Source organism: Mycteria americana, chromosome 12, assembly GCF_035582795.1.
Source record: "Mycteria americana isolate JAX WOST 10 ecotype Jacksonville Zoo and Gardens chromosome 12, USCA_MyAme_1.0, whole genome shotgun sequence".
NCBI lineage: Eukaryota > Metazoa > Chordata > Aves > Ciconiiformes > Ciconiidae > Mycteria > Mycteria americana.
Genome location: NC_134376.1, coordinates 1109262 through 1126932, shown reverse-complemented (window position 1 = coordinate 1126932; position 17671 = coordinate 1109262). Strand labels below are relative to the sequence as shown.

The window sequence follows — 17671 nt, the reverse complement described above, 5'->3', positions numbered from 1 at the left end:
TGAATCAAATGGGTTGCCTGAAAGCTCTTCTCAAACTAAAAGACGGGATCCTAGAAACTTCAGTTGCACTTTTTCAAACAGTGACCGCAAAAGACTAGAAGAGTAATGGCTAAGGGTTTATTCCAGGGATTGGAGTCTTCTGCTCTTCCTGTTTTCCATTCTTAATTACTTATACAGCACTAGGCATATATATATTACCTTGAGTTCTTTTCCTTATTTGCCTTTTTCCTTCCCCTTTTTTGCTTTGTTTGAGAAGTGCACAAACACTCGGAACACTTCAAATATGACCATGTATATGTAGATCCACGTAATGGATCTGTTTGAAGCTTAATTTTGAAATAGTCTAAGTGCAACTGGGGTTGGGAACGCTTGATAGACAAGTAGTTGATACGTCTAGTTTTAACTAAGTATTGCACGTGGAGACTTCATCCTGACAAAATGATCAAGATGAGAGTATCTGAAAGCTGTAATTCCGATGTTCAGCAGCAGGCTGGGAACGCTGCAGTTATTCTGAATATTTGTGGGTTTTATACAGATCTCCATTCCAACTGGCTTCTATAAAGGTGGAAAAAAAGATTCTTTTCACTTTCTTTTTAATTCTAGCTCATAACCTTTTAGTTGGGAAGTGGATAATAATTGCATAAGTGATCATTTGGAGCGCTTGCTGAATCCCTGTTTTCTGGGAACATTGGGTTTAATTTAATACTGACTTGAGCAGTGATAGAAACAGGAGCTCAGAAGCCCTGCTTAGCGGAGATGCAATTACTGTTGGAAAAATCAAAAAGTGTTTGAAGTGCTGTTCTGGCATGAAGGTAGTAAAATGGTAAAGGACGTACCGCGCTTGAGAAGAGGCAAAGAAACAAAGGAACGTGCCCATTACTGAGGTGTGCGTTTGAAGAAGCATCCTAGTTCGCATGTGGTTGAAATGGAGGAGGCAGGTTCTCCACATAAAAAATGCACCAATTCTCCTGCCGAGGACTGCAGTACCAATTACCAGGTATCAGGAGACACGTTTATGTCTAGTTTATTTAAGTGCAATGTGTACTTCGGTGTGAGTGTTTAAAAGAAAAAAAAAAAACAAATGATTGAGTAGGACCAATAGGTTTTCAGTGTGTGATGATGCTCTGCGGAGGGAATGAGGGCAGCCTGGGTTCTGTGTCTTGGGGCGTTCTGCGTGCCGCTCTGAGGAAGCTGATGGTCTGGTTGTGGAGTATTGATCGCTTGAGGCAGAGGGAGCTGCCAGAGCACGGTGGCTGCAGGAGGGTTAGTGTACCGTCCTACAGCCGGTGTCAGTAAGGGAAGCTTACGTTCCCTACGTGGAACCATCCTGTGGCTTTCATTGAACTGGCTATAGGTGCTGGCCCTTCCAGCCTGTCTCTGGTCCCTGAAATCAGTTGGGAATGCTATGCTTGTCTTTAGGCGCAAGATTGGATACTTAATAAAAGTGCTGGAAGAGTGTTATAATTAATAAATACTCTTCACTTGTTTTTTAATGCACCCTTTTTCAAGCAGTGCATGGAATTGCATTTGAAGTACAGGCTAAGCATTCGTTTTCTTCTGTATGTTCCTGCCATAAGGCTTCTAAGATAATATACCAGATTTAGAGAATTGTGAAAGTGTTTGGTTTTATTCTGAAGTAATAAAAAAATATCTGAAAAGATAATGTAGAAGGAAAATGATAAAATACCTTGCTGTAAATAATAACGTCCATTTTTGAATCAACATATGACCTATGTACTTATGCTGCACTGGCATCCATGTGTGACATCGGGGACGAGGCTGCAAAAGCAAGTGGCTAAAAATAGCATGAAGACAGGAGCGCAGTAATTCTGCTCAGTAGGCTACCTGATGGTAATCTTCAAATTGAAAGAAAATGCCTTTCTTTGGAAGGACGGAGTAAACTTATTAGGCCTCCAAGGAGAAAAAAAAGTTTACTGATGGAAGTATTAAGTTCCAACTTTAATGTTACATTATTATTAAAAGGGTATTTCAGGAAGTTTAGCAGGAATTTAGAGTTGTCAGAGAAACGCAAGCTGGCAGTCCTGAAGAAGTACAGACATTATGAGATTCAGATACGCAACTTTTTGCAATGGTTTCTATAGGAACAAAATTCATTGCTTATGTTGCACATAGATCTTTCATTGTTTCAACAGTTTTGCCTACTTGTATTCAGGATGCAAATTAATGTTTCATTAGTTTCCAAGTTTCCATCGCGTTAATGTCTTAAATAATTTATTCTGTGCATGAGCTGAAGATAAAATACAGGAGTATAGGATCTCTAAATAATTCAGAATTATGTTCTTTCTTTCAGAAAAGTAGCTGGTTAAGTGGTGGGGGCGGGTAGGGAGGTTATTTCTTGTTTTTAAGCATCGTTTGGATGGCTCCAGAATGTTGTTTTAGCTAAGGTAGAAATTGTTGTTGTACCAGCTGAAGTAGCTACCGATGTCCATGTAAAATTATAAGACTACCTTCCGAGGAAGTTAGTAGTGCTGGGTTTGGGGTTTTTTTCCTGTTCAGGGTTGGGAATGGAAGTAATGAAGATGATGCTAATATAAATGTTTCTGCTACAAGTAGCATTTTAATACTGTAGGATTGTCGTTAAAAATGCATGTATGTCATTCCTGTGGATTTCAAATATTCTAACCTGTCTAGTTTTATACATCTGTTTTTATTAAAAGAGGGAAAAGGCAGTTCATAGGAGGTAGGGATGAATGTATTATTTAGTTGCTAAGTGGAAGGTTTCTCTATTTGTCCAGCAGCTAGCATAACAAATTCGTACATCAACAAGTGGCCGCCAAGTACTCTTGTACCAGCTATTTTAGGAAAAAATAAGGATCATTTGAAAGTCCTTATTTGTTGAGAATGCTGTAGAAATGTCAGTTGTTGTGGTATTCCTTCTAGCTTGGCAAAATATGTATTTTTGCTGTGTTTAATGTCAGTGCTATGAAAGACAGACAAATCAATCCATTTACCCTGAATTTCCCCTAAACCAGGACTCTGCAAACTGCACTGTGGCCACGAGTAGCTAACGATAAGCCAAGTACTAAAGTAAATGCTGTTTCAGAAGAACGTTTGAGTTTTGTTGTATATGCTCGCTTCAGTAATCACGGTGTACTTCTGCAGAATGAGATTTCATTACGAGATGAAGTATCTTTTTCCACACACTTTAATGTATGTACATAATACCCTAGTGAAGTAATTTATAAAATTTGAACAGTAATGTTTATGTTGATGCCAGTGTTGTGGTTAGTTGTTCTGAATGCTTTTGTGCTTTGCGAAACAGTACAAGCGAGAGCTGAAAACATCTGCCAATCTTCAGTTCTGAATTCCCCTGCTTTGTAGAAGGCAGAGACATAAAGTACTACTTTTCTTGCAGAACAGAATAAACTTTGAATCAACCACTGAAACGGAAAGTGCTTTTAAAAATAGCTGGGTGTGGAATTGAAATCTTTGACTCATATTTCCCACCTTGGAAACTTTGTATTCATTTCTTCTCTGCGAAGCAAAATTGCCCGACTACACTAACTCTTCTGTTTTTGGTGGGTTTTTTTTTCACTTGCCTAACTATGCTTTTCCTGATTGGAAAAACTGTTATGTTAGCTTTTAAATCTTGAAAACGAATAGCAAAAATGAACAGAATAAGAAATGCTTGCTGTTAAAATTACCCGTAGGAATGGCACACAACTTACCTTTGTGCGGATCTTCAGGGGTTAATGAATTGGCAAACAGTTAGATATTTTCCAGATCAGCTAGCTGAGCTTACAGCTGCGGCCATTTTTCCACAACGAAAATTCTAGCACTACATCTTACGTGTGTCAGCTTGAAAGCCAGACTTCCTCTGTTTGCCCTTCAGCATTCCAGCACTGACAACTCTTTGGGGCATGACACGCAGGGAGAGAGCATTACAATACATTTTTAAGAGGTCAGCTTCAGCAGCAGCAAGAAGAAACATTTAAATGACAGCTTGGTGCTGTTCTTTGTGTGGTTTAGTAGACGATTTGATCTTTGTACGCTGATTTTGTGCGAGTGAGAAACTTTTCCATCTGCATTGAAGTTATTCAAACAGCTGCCATTTTTTTTATCGGAGGGGGAGTTTAAGTCACTGGGCCCCTACTCCAGGAGGAGTTGGCAGGCAGCACTCCTGGAGCAGTAAAATGACACCATGCTTCTCCTCCATTTTCTAATGAAATCTGCAGAGTGGGAGAGCAACACAAGTTGGAAGCGTCTTTCTTTGGAATCTCTCTGTAAACTGTAACTTCACCATCCCCTGCTTTGTGGGTTTTCAGCAGGTTTGTTCTTTATGAAAATCTGTCATTTTTAATACTCGTTTCTGTAAACTTGCTATTACTAGTCAAGTAAATTAACTGTGATAGACTATAAGTCTGTTAAGATTATCTTTCTGCCTTAATATGATTCAAAATAAAATACTGGTGTGCGGAACAAACTTTTATTAAACAAGCAACTTGTTTATAACAATTAAAATATTAAGATGATGATTAAGGGGTGTTGGAATTTATAGTAGCCATATTGGAATATTAATGTATTATTTAGTCTTCTGAGAAGTTGTGGACCAGAAAATGTTGGACAGGATAGATTGTATAGCTTAAAACGTACTCTGTGGTACTTCGGGAAGCGAAGGCAAGGGAATTCTGCTGCACTTGTGATTAATTTGAAACTGAAATTAACATACGAATGTAAACCCTGCCTATTCTTTAGTATAACCGTATTATCTGGTAAGATTCTATTTAGTTTGCTGATCATAGTAGAAAGAATTACCGTGCTTGCTAAGGAAAGCAATGCATAGAATATAGGAGAAACATAATTTTCTTAAACTGTTTGTGAAGCCTTGTTCATGTCGTAGCTTAGGGGCTGGCTTGGCAGAAAGTAGCTTGTTTATTAGCTGCACTCTTTTATAGTTGAAAATGATCCCATAACAGAATCCAGCGGACTCGCAGGTAATATATGCACTTTGTCTTAAAGTAGCTTTAATTAGGAAAGTAAAGTATTAATGTTGCTGCGTTGCAGTGCTGCCCTAAACATGCTACTGCAGCTCTGGATGTCTCGTGAAGTGTCATATAGAAATGATTTTACTTTATCTGAGAGGAGCACTTGTATGTGAATGGTAGTAGTAGTGTAGGAAAACTGAATCTCTTTCATTGGCCACGTTATGGGGCGTTGTATGTTGGATTAAAAATCTCTTCAAGCGAGGTGTGCTTTCCACTTAAGCTGACGACAAAAAAAAAAAAAAAGCTTAAATACAGCGTGCAGAAGGCTGAAGGATGTCTGTGTCCCTAAGCGGTGCCATTACTGTAGGACTACTTTGTTGGCTTGATAATGATATACTGGCTGCAAAAAGTGGTTGTTTTCCACGTGTCACTGTCAGCACACCTCAGGTGTAGGCTGAACTATGCTTTAAACTGTAAAGAGTAATTAACGTGAATCAGTTGCAGCAGAAGGCATATTGCTAGATCAAAAAGTTAAGATTTGGGCAGTAGTTATACAGATTGTGGTATGTGAAGAATTATTTTTTTATTTCAAAGCTTGTTGCAGTACCTAGACCACAGAAAAGTGCTAAGTGCTTACGCATTAAATTGTTGACAAAATCTCAGCTATTTGCTAAAATAGCCCCCCCCAAAGGCTTAGTCATTTTCAGTTACTTTAATTATTTTTAAACCAGGAAATTTGAAAAGGAATAAATGGGAATAGATTTATTTAAGACTTCTTTATATTTGTGAAATTCAGTTTTGATCATAATCTGTTGTTGCATTATATGCATCAAAATGCTGTGCAAGGAATCTGGTCTGAGTTACCTATTTTTTTAATATAGGTAACAACTTAAATTGATGGAATCTGCTATGGTGTTGGTGATTTTTATCAACTTGTCAATTTATCTAATAGCTTTTGAATACCTTCTATTCCCTGTGCTCTGTACATTACATTGATGTGCATCTTGGCCATTCCTCTCCTTAATTCTGTCCTTCTCCAGTCAGCTGTGAAATAGAGAGCGCTGGGTCACTGCTGTGCCGGGGCTGCGGAGTGAGCCTGGTGGTGAGGCTGAAGCTTGGGTGCTCCTCCTCTCCCTTGAGACTGCTGTCAAAGGCCTGTATCTGGCCACCTGTGAAACAAGGAGGTCCCTCACATTTTTCTTTTCTACTTTTCTTAAGTACCCTAAATACAATATTCCCTTAAAACATAACCCAGCTGCTGATTCTTAGGTGACATTTTATTCTAAAGGCCTTCATGTTTGTCTTTTTCAAAATACATAACTGTGTATTATAGTGGAACTTTTTAAAAAATGTAGTCATAAATAACATTGACAGCATTCAAACTTGATTCTTTAAACAAAAGTTTGAGTTTGTTTTCATTTAGTTTTTATGTTGTATTACCTGTATCTGTTCCTGAAAGTGAATGATAAAATGGCCTTTAAACAAAACCAAAAAATTTAAAAAGGCCCAGGAAACTACATTTTCAGTCATGTAGTAACAATATTCCTGCTGCTGACATGCCAGGAAATTGTTAAACGGAACACAGCAGGGAAATGGTTTAAGGATGCTGCTCTTGAGCCACAAGTCGTGTATGTTTAGATGCTGCAAGTGTACAAAACTATTCTTGAAAATAAATACAGCCTTATAGTAACTGAAACCTGACTTGTCATCGGGTGCCACCTCAGCCAGCAGCGCAGAGTGAGGGCCCTTGCTGGTCCTGAGCAGCAGGACCTGCCTCAGTTTCCCTCTTTCCTAGCACGCGCAGGGTCGGTCCTCTTCCGTAGCCTGCCACCACCTCAGGGGTGCCGGTGGAGCTGCGTCCTGAGCTCTTCTCTCGCAGGATCTCAATGAAAACAGTGTGGGGGTGACTTCAACCTGGGTCACTTTTCCCCTCTGTCGGCTGTGCAGCTGCAGAAGGGGTTGCCTTGCTGGGGAAGGAGTGACCTGTAGCTAGTAGGAACCTCTTTAAATGTTTGTCACCAGAGGAGTTGCATTACCGAGCTGTGCCCTTGCTGTTAGCAGCAGGAATGCCGCACAGATTAAAGTGTTTTTCTTTCAGTAACTTCTAAAACTGCCAGTTTCATTTTGTGGAGCTCTCAGTAGAGATGGTGACTCGACCACGTAGACAGGTCGGTGCTGAGGGAGGTCACGACCGAGTCTTGAGGTGTCTCAAAGTTCCACGGTAAATGTAAACATGCTTTATGGGTATCTCATCCAAGGAAGTTGAAAAGTACATTAACATATCAGTCATGTAAGGGGTTGGAAGCACAGCTTGCCTGTTGCAGTGGTTGGGATGAATGGCAGTAGCACCAGGAAGCACACATCCAGTAGCTCACAGCATTCCTTCCTATCCGTTGAGCCTGGTTTACTAACCAGTTACCTACAGCTGAACACCCCCATACTTACCGCCTTTGCTTTTGTACTGGTTGGGATGGAGGTGTTGAGTTGAGGATGTTGTGGTTTTCCCTTTATTCAGCGTCTGAGTTTGGTGTGTTTGCTCACAGCTGACCTCTGAAAATTATTTGACCTTCATCTTGCCTTGAAGTGGCTATACTGTCAAGACGGAAAAGATAATTTGGAGTTGCAGTTGCACGTTCGGCGTTTTATCAATGCCGGCACAGTCCTGCCAAGCTGTGTACGGGGGCTGCCTGTGCTCCTGCGCTATTAGCTTTTCCTGCTGGCAACAGGTTGGCTTGAGGGTATTACTGTATTTCCCTTGGGATGGTAGGGTTGATAAAGCGGGCAAGTCTTAACAATGCATTCTGGATGTCTTGTTCACCTCTTGTTCTTCTTGTGTAAGACAATAACGTTTTTCTATATGTAACGCTTAAGTTTCCCATTGGAGTAAGATTTTTTTTGTACTTAAATGTTTTTTAAAATAAAGTTTAAATGCCAAAATAAACTGACATAGTGCCTATTTGTCAGGAAAAGCTATAGAAAGCTTGTTAGTAGCAGCATACTTTAACTGAGATAACTTTGTTAGGAGTGATAGCAAGACATATTTCTGCTTCCAGATCCGTGCTATTAAAGCTGTGTGATTATGGGATAATTGAGCTTTTAATGGGGAATGAGTTACAACTTGAATCAGAAGAAATGCTGCCATTACATAATATATAAGCACATCTAAGAATATTGACTTAGTCTTCAATTTTTTAAGTTGCTGTTCTTATGAATAACTTTGTCCAACTTTCTTTTTTTTGGGGGTGGGGATAGTGCCAGAACAAACAAAGACAAGTGTAAGCCAGCCTCAGCCTGTCACCTCTAACGGCACTTCCACAGTAACCAGCACTAATAATAATGCCAAGCGGGCCACAGCCAACAGTCAGCAGCAGCAGACCTTGCCTCGATACCCTCCTCGTGAAGTACCACCGCGATTTCGACACCAGGAACAGAAACAGCTTCTGAAACGAGGTCAGCAGTTACCAGTTATAGCTGCAAACCTGGGATCTACTCCTAAAGTATTAAACGGCCAGTCAGGAGGCAGCACTGTCACAAATAAACAGCCAGTGACCAACGGAGAAGTGCCGAACAGCAGCAAAAAACAGCCAGGTGAGGGGGAGGTACCTTGTTTTCCTTTAACTAAAATCAAATAGTTGACATTCAATTACCAGTGAAATATTTGAGCTAATATTATTTAAACTTTAAATGTAAGCTGTAGCATAAAGAGATACTTTCCTGTGTCGTAGCTTAATGTTACAGGATGGTTTCAGCCCTCTTTGTGCAAGTTTCGTACTGAAACTTAAGACATCTTAGTTGCTCGTTGTTGCCAGTGGTGTACAGTAGACACGTCTGTTTGTGAACAGATGTTGAAGCCAGTATGACCACTGCTATGTTCTGAATTTCCAGTCTTTATCCTAACAATTGATCCAAGCATTGTCATGGTATGAAGCATCTTTTTTGCATCCAGTTTCGATACACAGATCGCACAAGGAAGGGTCTTTCAGACAGTTCCCAGAGCGTTCTGAACAGCATCTCAAGACTTTTTTTTTCCCTATCATATCTAGAGATAAAAATAGGTACAACTTGTTTAGAATATCAGAACTGCTTGTTGTTAGGTCAGAGTTTTTTTTCTTTGTTCGTCTACCTGAAACTAGGTTGTCTTACAAAATGGATCGATATTTACCTTTATTACTATTAGTATTTGAGTATAGTTATCCTTTATTATATTGGCTTGTTATGCATTCTCTTCAAATACCCTTTTAAGAGTAGTAAACTTATCTGTTACATGTGCATAATTTGCCGTTCAGTGAATGTACTAGCATGCAGTTCAGTGATGATTTTTTTTTTTTTTTGGGACAGTAAGGGCAGTCTGGTTTTGGCTGGAAAAAAGTAACTTTCTTTGTAGGGATCTAGATTTTTCAAAGAGATTTGATATTAGTGCATGCTAACACTTAATATGTTGGGCAAATACTTTCTTATTTTTATACTTGTATTTATTTTTTGACGTGCACATGGCAGTGGTGTGCACTATCCCACAGATAGTTTCTTCTGAAACTTTACTGAATTTCCCATGTTTCTCAAAATTAGTGTTTTATACACTACAAAGGATGTGACTCCTAGCCCCTTCAGTTACAAAAAGGATTTCTGGAAAATAGCTTTGATATCTCAAGTTTTAGTTAAATTTTGAGCTGTTCTGATTACTGAATCTTAAAGAAGCAGTATTTAAAATGAAAGTGAGCAATCAAAGCTTTGGAAGCAGTTTATCCATGTGCACTGTGAGGAATGTTCCCGATATTACTTTCCAGTATTTTTGTAACGTACTGGTAGAACTCTTTACCATTCCAAAAAGTGACTTTTAAGCAGTTAATTTTTTTTTTAACTTCACCTGTATAATTTTGTTCCTGTCTATAGTCAGGTTTAAAGGAACCTTTCATATACTTGCTTGCTTCTAAGATGAAACTTTTTCTCCAGCATATATCCTCTACTGGTCAAATTGTATAGCAAGTAGTGATTACAATAACAATTCACATGTAAACTAATCTAAGAAGTATTACTCTTTATACAACCTATTAAACCTCCTAATTGTATCCAGAGGGTTTTTTGAGTATACTGTCCTTCATTTCACTGTTTGCGAATGCCAGCCCAATATTTCATTAGCTGGGTTCCCATTTGTGTATTGCATCCTTCTCAGTTTTGCTTGATGTTGTGCTGGCGTGGCTGGACAGCCTTTATGCTGGGAGATGTCAACGTGTCCCTGTGCGGTTCTGCCCCAACGCTGTCCTGAGCGTCCGAGGCAACTTCTTTCCTGGAAGTAGTTCTGAAGTTTGAGTGATGTGTTTGTTAATTATTAGAATAATACGTCTACACATCCAGCTGGTAACTAAAAGGTTCTGAGAGCCTTTAAGGGAGAGAAAGGTTGGCCAACTCACTTTCCCATCTTAAGAAAATGTTTGTATTGTCCGTAGCATCCTGTCAGTCACTGTACTGTCAGGTCTTTGTTAACTGCGTGCTGTGCTCGGTGCGCTCCCGTGTGTGCAAGGTCGACCGGTCAGAACCGACAAGTGGGGCTGGGAGGCCAGGGTCTCGTTTCTTGGTGCCGTGTACCTGTATGCTTGAAAGATCTCTTTCCTCTAGTATAACCGGGAATAATGTCTGGTTTGAATGTTTTGTCATGCTCTTTGAGACAGGTAGGCAAGATAATAATGTAGAGGAAAATAATTTTTCAGTGCTGGATTTTTGTAATTATTTCAAAATCTTGTCTAATGAATTGCGTGTGAGGTAATGTGGAGGTGGCCATAGTCCAGCAGCATGCAAGAGTGACTTAATGTCTTCTGACACCTTTGTATCTGAAAGAAAATACTGCGGTCATCTGCCTGTCTGTCTTACTCTCCCTAGCTCCTCTTTTAGCCTCCAACGGCAACTTCTAGCTATTCTCCTTGTTGTTATCTCTGAAATTAAAAATCTCATGAAATTTGACACATCTGTAGATCCCTTCCTATTGAAAGAATATCCATGTACAGGCCATTTAGGTTAACAAATTTTATACCTTAATGGAATGTCTTTGAAGATTGTTAAGTTCTTGACCTTTTTTTAAAGCATTATTTAATGGATATTGGGATCGATCTGTATTTTAGGGCTAAAAGAAAAACAGTAGCTTGAAATGTTGAAGTCAAAATTGCTGGAATCAGTAACAGCTCCAGTTGTTTTATCTGTCATTCCCTGACGGACCCCGGGGTAGGCTCTTTCCCCAGTTCCAGCTGTGGCTTGCTGTAACTGTTTGGTGGGTGCTTTGTAAAAGCCAGGGAACACAAGTACTGCTAAATTTAAAGTTGTCTTAAAGGCCACAGTAAATTAAGTCTTTGGTATTGGAGAATTTTTTAAATTATATCAATGGTCAAAAAAAACCCCCAAACCTCTTTACTTGTGTTTTGCGCAGACAATCATCTTCTCTTCTGAAAATTAACCTTCTTTGTTTAGAAGTAAAGCTTAAGAAGGGATGGTCCTGTGGGTTGGGGTTTTTCCTGCTGTTTTTAGGACATTTGGCATATCTTTTTAATAAAGAGACATAAGTGAAAGCACATGCCATGTAGTACTTCTGAAACAGATACAGTCTTGTACCAAGGTGGTTATTTTAAGAAATCTATATAAGTAGCTCTTTATCAGAACATTTTCATACCCAATTCAGTTGTTTGCTGTACTGAAATTTTCCCCCGCGTGTAAACTTCACTTGAAAGGAAGGTCTTGAGTGCTGCCTTGGTCTGTTTGTTTGCCTCTGTGCTTTGTCACACATCAGAATAGCCAGGTGGTTATTCCACAATGAAATTATTTATATAACGAACTAAAACATTTGCCAGCAGTAATTGCTTAGTACTGTGGGACAGGACAAAAGAGGAGAGCGCCATCAGGCTCCTGGCGCGAGTCCCATTACTTGGCTTCCTCCTTTGACGCGAGTGGGTCTCGCTTTATCCTTGTGCATCTTGAGGCAGAGCTGCAAAATTATGTTACAGCCAGAGCCTTTGGGAGCACAAGATCCTTCCTGTACCTTGAGGGTTTTTTCTCCGTTATTGTAGGAGTCAGGGAAGAAGTGAGCAGTTGGGATTTGCAGTTAGTAGTGATGGAGGTTGACTTAATTTAGGAAACATTGCCTTGAATGTAACAGTTATGGTCTCCAACCGTAAAATTTGTGAATTTGAACCATTGACTTTGATTTCATACGCTGCCTATAGGACACTTAGGAAGAAGCTATGAAAGAATGGTAAATGAAAGTTCATTCTGCACATGCTTAGGTTAAATCAGAGTTGGACCGTACTTGGTTATTTCTGTTTGCTAAATCAGGTAGCAAAATTATGACTTTCAGGGGGAGAAAGCATGCTGTTCAAAGAAGTGATATGAACTTGCTTAAGTTTCAGGGCTGACCTCTGAAATTCTGAGTTAGCACAGTAAAAAATTAACTGGTTTTGGTTTCGATGACTATAAATTCTTCCTCTCTTACAGAAATCAAACTTTTAAAATTAAGGACATGTTAAATTGGTTAATTAAATGCCAAATATATAAACATTAAGTAGTAGTGGAAATATTTGGTAAAAGCAGAAAAATTGCTGCTAATTAAATCTAAATGCTACATGTAGAAAGCTGGATTTGCTGTCAGTGTATCTCTTCCCTGTGGTGTGTTCAGCGCTGTGGGTGAGGCAATTCGGAACTTGCTTGTCACTAGCATGGTCGGTAAGATTGAGATGGCTCTTCAGAGAAACCTTTCCTGAAAAAGGGGTGCTAATAAATGGCTTTAAAGTAATGAGTGCTTTGGGGACTGTTCTCAAAGGGCTAGTTTACTTAAATAACACTTCTGTAATTTTCTTGCCTTTTTTTTTTTTTTTTTTTTTTGTAGGCATGCCTCCCATTCGGGACTTGGTGAGCCACTCCCCTAACCAGTCAGGTTAGCCATTTAAATCTCACCTTTTTTTTGCACTACGTGTGTTTATAGTAGTTACATGTTTCGCACAATTTTATCTGATTTTTTTTTTTTTAAATTCTTTGGCTTATGTTTTTCGATAGCATGTGCTGTGTGACTGACTGACCTAAGTATACTTTCTCTGTGCCATTACATACTACATGTGGTTAAACATTTTTAATTTTCTAAAATAACATCAGAATTCATACCAAAACAGGTGCTTCGACTATGTGGTACCTTAGCTTTAAAATACTAAGTGTCTTTTTTACCTTTATGCTTACATGTTAAATTGCCTCTTCGTGGTATTAAATTGAATGATCTCTGCAAGCCTGTGCTTTGTATCGGGGACATTTCACAGCACTGCGGAGGAAACCACGTCTGGGGCCTGTCGGTTTTGAATGCTGAGTTTATGCTGGGGTAGCACATATGTGGAGGCCTACAGCTGTGTATGTTGTTTGCTGGATAGGATTGTGAAGGACACTTGCTGTTTATTTTTAAGTAATGTTTTGGAGCGAATGTGCTGTGTGAGGACTTGGGGACATGCCGTATGAAATGCCCTGGGGTAACGCAGATAGTGCTGTAGGATGGTTTGTGCTGGCTGTTTCTGGCGGTGCCAGGTACCCGCCGGGCTGCTGTGGGCACGGTGCTTAGGAGAACGTTTCATGTTGCATCTCTTCTGTTTGCCTTGAAGACTGCTCTCAAAGGGGTGATGTTAATCCTCCTCTCCTCTTCCCTTCCCTCTCTTCCCTTGTGTTGAATTTGGCCACTTAACGAGTCCCTGCAGCTTCTTCACGCAATGGAAAACTCACCTGAGGGTTCATCTTTTCCCCGTGGCTCAGCGAGCTGTCCTGGCTCACCGCAGCGCTGCAGGGGTCTTCAGTCCAGCACAAGTCGGGGCCAGAGCCCCTGCGGGGAGAGGGAGAGTGTTCGGGACAGTCCCTTTTAGGAGAGCGGCCAGCTGTGCTGGGTTAGGCGCAGAGGAACGCTGTACCCTTGTCCTGGCAGCTTTCCTGTCTCGCATTAACAGTTAGGAAACTATCGCGGAGGCAGACAGCTACATCTGCTAATTCTTGGGCTGGAGTACTTTAAGGAGACACAAACAGACTTCAAGACCTTTTTCTCTACCACAGAGAAACAGATACTTGATGTTAACAAACAGGTTTTATTTTTCTGCTTTTGTCATTTTGTAATGAAGGTGCTTTTTAGCTTGTTTACTAAAAGCTAAAAAGCTTGTTTAAGCTTGTTTAAAAACACATACTAAAATGTGTTTTTTCATAAGGCCCGAAGGTACAGTAATTGGGAAGGTATAGTATTGACAGTCTGGGGGTACCAGCACGTACTGGAACTGGAAAAGGAGACGGAGGGAGCAAGGTTCAAATATTTCTTAATTTACACTTCTCAATCCTACTGTTTAGTTTAGACCATGTGATGGTACTTCAAAACAAACAAACTACTTCAGAAAATACATACAGCAAACATTTCCTGCAGGGGTAACTCATCGCTAGAAAGCATTATATTATTAAATTACAAATTACTGAAAAAAATCTTAGCAGATTTTTACTGAATTTTAAGAAACTCAGGTTTGTGTAAGATCCTCCCCCCCCCGGATTTAAGCAGCAAAAGTTCAGTTGCAGCTTCTGAATGGAGAAAACCAAGAGTAGGCTGTTATTGGCTCGTTTTGCTGGGCACCAAATGTAGTATGTTGGCAGCTGTAATTTTTCAATTTTGAGGGTGTTTTTGTGGTATCTGCCAGATACTGAATAAGCAAGGTATTCTCTGATTTTTCATATTTGTATACTTAATCTCAGAAGTTCTTGGGTTGTGGAGATTCAGATAGGAATATTTCAGAAGAGCGGCTCATACGAGAAATCACTAACGCACATTGATGTCCAGGAGAAAGGCTGTTAGTCAAGGTAGTTTTGTGTGTAATGGGATAAAATTCTGGATGACTGGAAAGTAATGATTATATGCTGTTTGTGTATTGGCTTGTTACAAACTGTGTATCACAGCTAAATTGGTATAATAGAATTTTAATAAATACAATTTTTCTTTTTATGTATTCTATCATTGTGCAAATTGGGGATGGTTTACCATTTCACTCTGGCTTGTAGTCAAAACCTGTATCTCTTTCTCCACACTGAATTCAGGCTGTTTGCCATCTGTATACTTTTGTGTTCTTTTTTAAAATTGATCATGTTATTGGGATGATGTTTATGTAATCAAGATTTTGTTTTGTTAGGGCAGCTTTTGATGCTGTTGATTCTCTCGTTCATGAGAGTGCAGACAGCTCTTAACTCTGATTAGTCTTTTAATATAGGTTAAATGTCTTTTTTTAAAATATCAGTGAGATTTGAAATCCTGGGTTTTGTTAGACAATTGCTCAGATACTACAGTGTTTTTTCTAGTAACACATTAATAGGCGGTTCTGGGTTACATTCAGCCGAACGAATGTCTTCCAGTTCTCGCAAGGATGCTGTGTGGTTCTCTCCTTCAAGACTGTGGAGCTGCCAGGCACTTCTAACTATTGCAGCGCTATTTCTACCTGCCACAGGTCTTTTTCCACTACTCCCTCTTCCAAATTGCTGTGCCAGCATCCTTGTTTCTCATCTTGTAGTTCCTATGTGAAGCTTAACTGATGGCTTCGATGCTCTCAAGCTCCCCTCGTCCTGGTTGCTGGAGGAGCAGAGGGGGATCCACTCTGTGCTGCTCCGAGCTATGTGTACTGTTGGAGGCAGGGTCTTTGGTTAGATTCTTTTTCACTGTAGGATTAATAATGTTGATTAAAAATTAATTAAATTTTTAATTAAAAACTTGTTGCCCATCAGTGTAATACTCAGTAAACTGTCTGTAGTAACTTAAATGTAAGATTTCTTTAATTTGTTCCTTCCTGTTTCCTTATACATCATCAAGATCATAAATTCAAATAATGTAGTATTTAAAATTTGTTACTCTGATTTAAAAATGTGGGGTTTTCTGCTTGTCATGGTGTTCTTAAATTCCTTTTGAGAGATGGAAGCACTGAAACAAGGTCTCTTTTTAAACCTGCATCAACTGTGCTTCTCTTCAGATTGGTCAGTCATGCTTACACACGATAAACCACATCAAGCCTTTTTGCGGTTGAGTTGGAGCGCTGAGAACAGGCTCCTGCCGCACGATGCCTGCATTTGAGAGCTGAGCTATTGCCAAAAGTCGTAGGTGGCAATTATGACTAACATTTTTAATAAGAGTAGTTGCGACTCTGTTACTTGTTACTGAGCTGCAGGTAGGGCTTGGTGGGCTCAGAGTTTGGTGCTTGGGTGCTGGTGCAGAATTGGCACTCCTTGGAGCAGAGGGGAGAAGCTGGTCAGACTGGCAGCTTCCTTTCAGACTTCACAATTAACGTGTGTTTCTTGGGAACACAAGAGGCTTATAAATTAGCGTTACGTTTTTAAAGTAGCCAGTCCCTAAATGTTCTTGAAATAGCTTTTGAGAAAAGGAAGGATTGATAATTGTAGCCCTTTGTTACTACTATTAGCCCTGTCTGTTAACATGAACAATTTCCTGAAGGTATCAGGCAAAGCAACTGTACCTTTTCTAGTCAGGTGTAAGGCACGTGCTGTAAAAATCCATTAAGAATGAGCAGGAGCTATAAAACTTTTTTTTCTCCCACCTTTAGGTACATATATTTTGAATATTCTAAGTAAAGGCAAAAAAGGGAACAATATTACGAAAAGTTGACAGATTCTTTTTTAAAAAATCTGAATGTTTTAATGGGCAGAGAAGCATAGTTTGCTATGTATGCAGCAGTTGAGCATACACTAGTATGGTTTTTCTTTCAGTTCAGGGAAATACTAAGTAAAAAACTTCACTGACATTATGCACTTGTGTTCTGTTGCCAACTTCATTACTATTTTTCACATGCTTCACGCTTCCCTAGTTTCATCTCCTGGTGCACCTGTCTGACTCTGTTTTGATTTAACAGTTTTGGGGGGTGTCTCTGCAGTAAAGCTTTAGACAGAGGAGATGAAAATTGATATCACTTATTTTATAGCACATACTCCATGGTGCATGTATTTAACCATGAAAAGTTAATAAGTTAATTAGGATGTATGTCGTCTGGATTCCCAGACATAATCAGCTTATGTATTGAAAAAGAAACAATAGTTCTCATATAAATGAAAATGAGAAGTATCAGTTCAGCTGCTGTGTTTAATCTGTACTTCTGCAGCAGCAGAACTTTCGATTGGTCTTGTGATATTTTTTTTTTTTTGGTCTCTGATTGTTGGTGTATAAAAGAAAGTATCTTTAATAACTTGTACTTAAGAAATCTTACAGATTGTCTTTTAATGGGGGGGAGGGTGTGTGTTTCTCTGGCTATTGTCACATAGCAACTGGTCCTACTAGGTCAGTGTAATACCCTGTTTAGATTTCTGCCTTTCAGAATGTCTTAGATTTCATATAGTATTTTAGCTTTTAATATGTATATGTTTTTACAAAATACTTTGTATATGGTGATATAGAGTATTTTTAAAAAAGCTGTTTCTCGGGGAAAAAAAGAACCATACCTTTAGGTGTGCTGCTTTGTGCTTTTTGTGAGAGTGCGACTTTGCATGCTGGTGAGAAGCGTTCTAGGTTAAGCGTGTGGCTGTGTTCTGAACAGCTGTACTCAAAAGCTTTCTCTGTCGTCTTCAGTGACTGTCGTATTAAGCAAAATAATCCTTGGCTTAGTATCTTTATACGTTATTTTTTTCCCTGTTCTGTTTAATGAAGTAGTAATACTACATTTATAATAATGCTCTTGGACTTTCCTTCTTCTCTT

General features: G+C 39.4%; 1 protein-coding gene across 7 annotated transcripts in view; it reads left to right on the top strand.

Moving 5' to 3' along the window:
- The window catches only part of TNRC6A (trinucleotide repeat containing adaptor 6A), a 53293-nt gene that overhangs the window by 17601 nt on the left and 18021 nt on the right, over nt 1-17671 (top strand). For 5 of the 7 annotated variants that reach the window (XM_075515335.1, XM_075515334.1, XM_075515333.1 and 2 more), the window contains 2 exons: nt 8199-8534; nt 12811-12858. In XM_075515335.1, the coding sequence (XP_075371450.1) occupies nt 8199-8534; nt 12811-12858 (384 nt within the window). The remainder of the gene's footprint in view (nt 1-8198; nt 8535-12810; nt 12859-17671) is intronic. The other 2 variants (XM_075515337.1, XM_075515336.1) reach the window with 1 other exon arrangement.